Here is a 4,226-nt window from a genome sequence, read left to right on the forward strand (position 1 = left end):
AGCCCCTTAGCTTTTTCTGGCTTGGGTAGAGGTTTGGAATTTTTTTCTGGCTTTTTCTGCTTAGTCATGCACTCAAATTAACTACTAAATTCTACTCAAACAAAACAGCAGCAAATCTGTAGGAAAGCGGGCAGAGGAGCAGGGCTTTTACATGCTCCACACGTAGGTTCTTACCTTCTGTTTTTAAAACCCAATTCTTCCCTAACAGGTTCGTACACTACTCTAAAAAAAAAGAACAAATGGCTACACTCTTTCCCCGGCAATGGCGCCAAAATGTAGAGCTATAAAAAGGTTCATTTTCATCTCTAATTACCTCACCTTAATATGTCAATCCGGGAACGTTTCGTTATTTCAAAGAGTGTCTCAGTCTGAGGCTATCATTTGCCAGAGTAATGCTAGTAGTATAGTGTTCAGAAATACAAGAGTAAATGGATGATTGTCTACAGCTTAACCACTTCAAAAGATTAAATCACACCTTCAAAAGACTAAACAACTTATTAGTCAAGGGTTCTGTAGCAATAAACCATCCCTTTGGAAACTGATGGAAAAGGAAATCAGAGAACAGATCGTGGATCTGGGAGCCGGACAGTGGATGTCAATGCTCACTACAGTCTGCAATCGTTCTTCACGCTAATACCAGGAATTGGAACGGAAAATAAGAAATGGAACAACAATTAAGAAATCGAATAGTAAGTCTGAAATGGAACAACAAATCTCAAATGGAACAGCGAATCTGAAATGGAACAGCAACTAAGAAATAGAACAGCAACTAAGTCTCACAAGCAGTAACCTCTTAGTCTATCAGATCAAATGCATTAATCGTAATCTACAGGAATCAAACGGCAATCTTTCACTCTTAAGGGCAGATTGAATAACAGACACCAATGGAACAACACTGATTACTGATAAATTATGGAACAGCGTTTAAAAACCATATACACATGTAGCACACTTAAATAGTAATCTGATCCAAGTATCGATCTCAGTTAGAAAGAATACGACTGCATTTCAAAATAGAACAACATTGTTCATAAATCCAGTAATTGCAAAGAAAATAACTTCTAAGATGAATTCCGTAACGTTAATGAACAGGTGCACAGCACAAAAGCTCTGTAATTGAACAGTAACAGTATTCTGTAAAGACTAGCAGTATTAGATCAACTCTTAAAAGAACAGTAATATGATGCAGCGTCAATACAATTGTTCTGTCTGTAGAAGCCTTAATGAATTAAACATAAAAGAGCATGTGATGTAAACTTATAAAACACACCAGATTACCAAATGACGTCAATAGGCAAACCACGCATGAACCAAACGTAATAATACAGAAGCAAGTGTCCTTCAGGGTCGGGCCCTTAGCCTCCAGGGGTACACTGCTTAAAGTTATTCCAGACTCAGAGATGAAATAATAACCAAGTTTGTATTAATGCATAGAGCAAAATTACAATAAACCAGTTCTTAACAAGACTCGATGATCAAAGTTTTGATCTTTAAAGGAAATTACATAAAAGCATAATCGATTCTAACTCCTCCGTTCTACATAAGGAAATGACAATTGTCAGCGTTTTTGTCTTGCATATTAATCTCACATGGTCTATTATAATTCTTTATCATTTTCCTAGTTCATGATGCAAAAGGTTTGTAAATTTCAATGAAAAGATACTGAAATAATCATCAAAAACATACCTTTTTTAGTACTCCACAGCCGGTTCTGGAAAACGGCGAAGACAATGCTATTGGAGCTCCTCAAAAATTACACTGCAGCATTGTCATTTGCGGCAGATCACCCAAAGTCCTTGCGTCTATGCACAATCGATGGCTCTGGCCCGAGATCTTGGAAGGCAAAACCCCTATGGGCTACGAGAACAACTTCTCAGAGGAGCAAATAGAAGAACTGAAGGAGATCATTGCAAGGCTCAATCTTGACCCAGACAGAAGCCTGATGCAATTAGAGTTGGGGTTTCTTCTGAGACCCCTGGGGTTGAAGCCCAGTTGTGAACAAGGGCGGAAAAATAGCACGAAACTGGAGAGCTCGATTGATCCCACAGTAAAGACAGAGGTCACGAATAACCAGGGGCAGCTACTGGTGCAGCTCTGCTCCTTGGTCAGGGACGGTAATGGCTACATTACGGTAGCGGAGCACACGCGGTCAATGGACAAAATGGGCCATGCCCTGTTTCTTCGAGCGCTCTCTGAGATGTTTGCCGAGGTGGATATGGGTGGAAAAGGGAAAATAAGTCTCTTAAAACTCATTGCTACCGACACTTTTGTTTTAGTCGATTATTACAAAGCATTTTTGATGTAGAGCACATCTAGCAGAATCCCAATGACTGAAACAACGGCGAATCGAGGACTAGGTTTCAGATGAGGCTCAGAGAAAGGCCGAGGTGACAGAGGCCGAGGGGATCCTCTCCTGTGGGCAGCTAAAGAGCATCAGATCGTGAGTAATGAAGGAAGTTACACCTCTTCACGAAGGTTGCTCAAGACTCCCGGAAAATTAGCCAAAACCACCAAGACGCTGGAGGAGTACCCACAGACTACAAAGCATTATGGAGACAGAGAAGCTGCATGGCCATGCATGAACCAAAAGCACACAGAACCCCCCTTCATGGTAAATTCTAATCGCTTTCAAATTTTTATTAAAACCCCCTCGGGGAAATCTACCTTGATTTGGGTCCATGCAATAGACAGTGTTATAATTCTGAAGAATATCATTGCCCATCATATCGGCTACCCGGATGGACAACAACATCTGCTATTTGGGGGCAGAACACTACAGGATTATAAATCCATTATGGATTACAACATTATGCCAGAATCTACTATAACACTCAATCTGAGACTGCGAGGTGGTGCAGCAATAAGCAGCTCAACAAAACAAACAGAAGGAGGCAGTGGGACAAGCACAAAAACAAAAAACAACTCAGAGCCACATCAACAGCACAGAAATGAAGGAATATCTTTCAAGAACATCTTACAAGGGGGAAAATCTCCTACAGTAGCTCCAAAGTAGGCTGGAACAGAACCCAGTCCATACATAGTGGAGCAACTGAACTATACACTAGAACTAAAAATAGATATATCAGAAATAGATGAGGTATGTAATAATTATGAAACGCAAGCCATCATTTGTCATTTCAATGGTTTTTGGCCAAAACCTTTTGAACTATTCCATTGGATTTTCACAAAATGGACTCTACATTGTGAGATTCATCTCTGCTCCAAAGGGTTTTTCATAGTCAAATTCCAATCAACAGAGATAAGAGACATAGTGATACAGGAGGGACCTTGGTTCTAGGGATCTTCGGGCCTCTTCATCACACCATGGTTCCCGGAATTCGATGCCAACACCATGGTTGTTTCCAGGATGCCAGTTTGGGTATGTCTACATAATCTCCCAATACACTTCTGGGACCAAAAGGTTCTTGCATGTATAGGCAATACCATCGGCAAATATATTAAAATGGACACACAAAGAGTGGAGGAAAGAATTTTTACATTCGCACGCATCTGTGTGGAAGTTGATCTCAGTAAGGGCTTACTGGATCGCATATAGTTGAAGCACAAACAACGAAGCTAGACACAAACAATAGACTATGAAAACACAGCATTTAGGTGCAGAATATGTCGACAAACAGGACATCTACAAAATACGTGCCTAGAATACAAAAAAGACAGCCGAAGGAAGAAGAAAACTGGAAAACACCAAAAGGGTTGGAATTTTCCCCCACCAGATCCTGAAGAGGAGGAATTTGAGGTGGAAGAGCCCATCCCAAATGAGAACAATCAAGCAGAAACCTAGGAGACATCTCCACAAGGACCTATGGAATCACAACCAGAAAAGACCTTAGATACAATGGAAAACAGTGGAACCAAAAGGCTACATGCATCAGACACCTCTGATTCTGACAAGGAAAATCCCTGACCAGGCGTTGAAAATCCACTTCAACTTGTTCCCACGATACCGTCTCAAGGGGAGTGGCACAAGGTCGAGAAGAAAAAGGGGAGGAAAACATGATTTCCCCCCATATTGATATATCAGTGCTCCCTGCGTGGAACACATGTTTTTAGTTTTCGTTTATTTGTATATCTACATACTGACAGGCTATATCGCCTCACATATGCATATGCTATGGCATCTACAAAATGTAATTTTCAAACTTTAATGGAAATTACGATTTTTTCTAGGGGAAAAAAATATTTCAAGTCCGGCCTAACGGCCAGAC

General features: G+C 40.6%; 1 protein-coding gene across 1 annotated transcript; it reads left to right on the forward strand.

Annotated features, from left to right (window-relative positions):
* Window positions 1–1,804: 1,804 nt before the first annotated feature.
* LOC149198084 (putative calcium-binding protein CML16) lies at window positions 1,805–2,305 on the forward strand. Its single transcript, XM_089408918.1, has one exon. It carries the CDS (start codon window positions 1,805–1,807, stop codon window positions 2,303–2,305), a length of 501 nt encoding a protein of 166 aa, XP_089265044.1.
* The last annotated feature ends 1,921 nt before the right edge of the window (window positions 2,306–4,226 follow it).

The sequence above is a fragment of the Pinus tabuliformis genome, chromosome 2_2, assembly GCF_031772625.1.
Source record: "Pinus tabuliformis cultivar Carrire ecotype Pingquan chromosome 2_2, CPIR1, whole genome shotgun sequence".
NCBI classification, from domain to species: Eukaryota; Viridiplantae; Streptophyta; class Pinopsida; order Pinales; family Pinaceae; genus Pinus; species Pinus tabuliformis.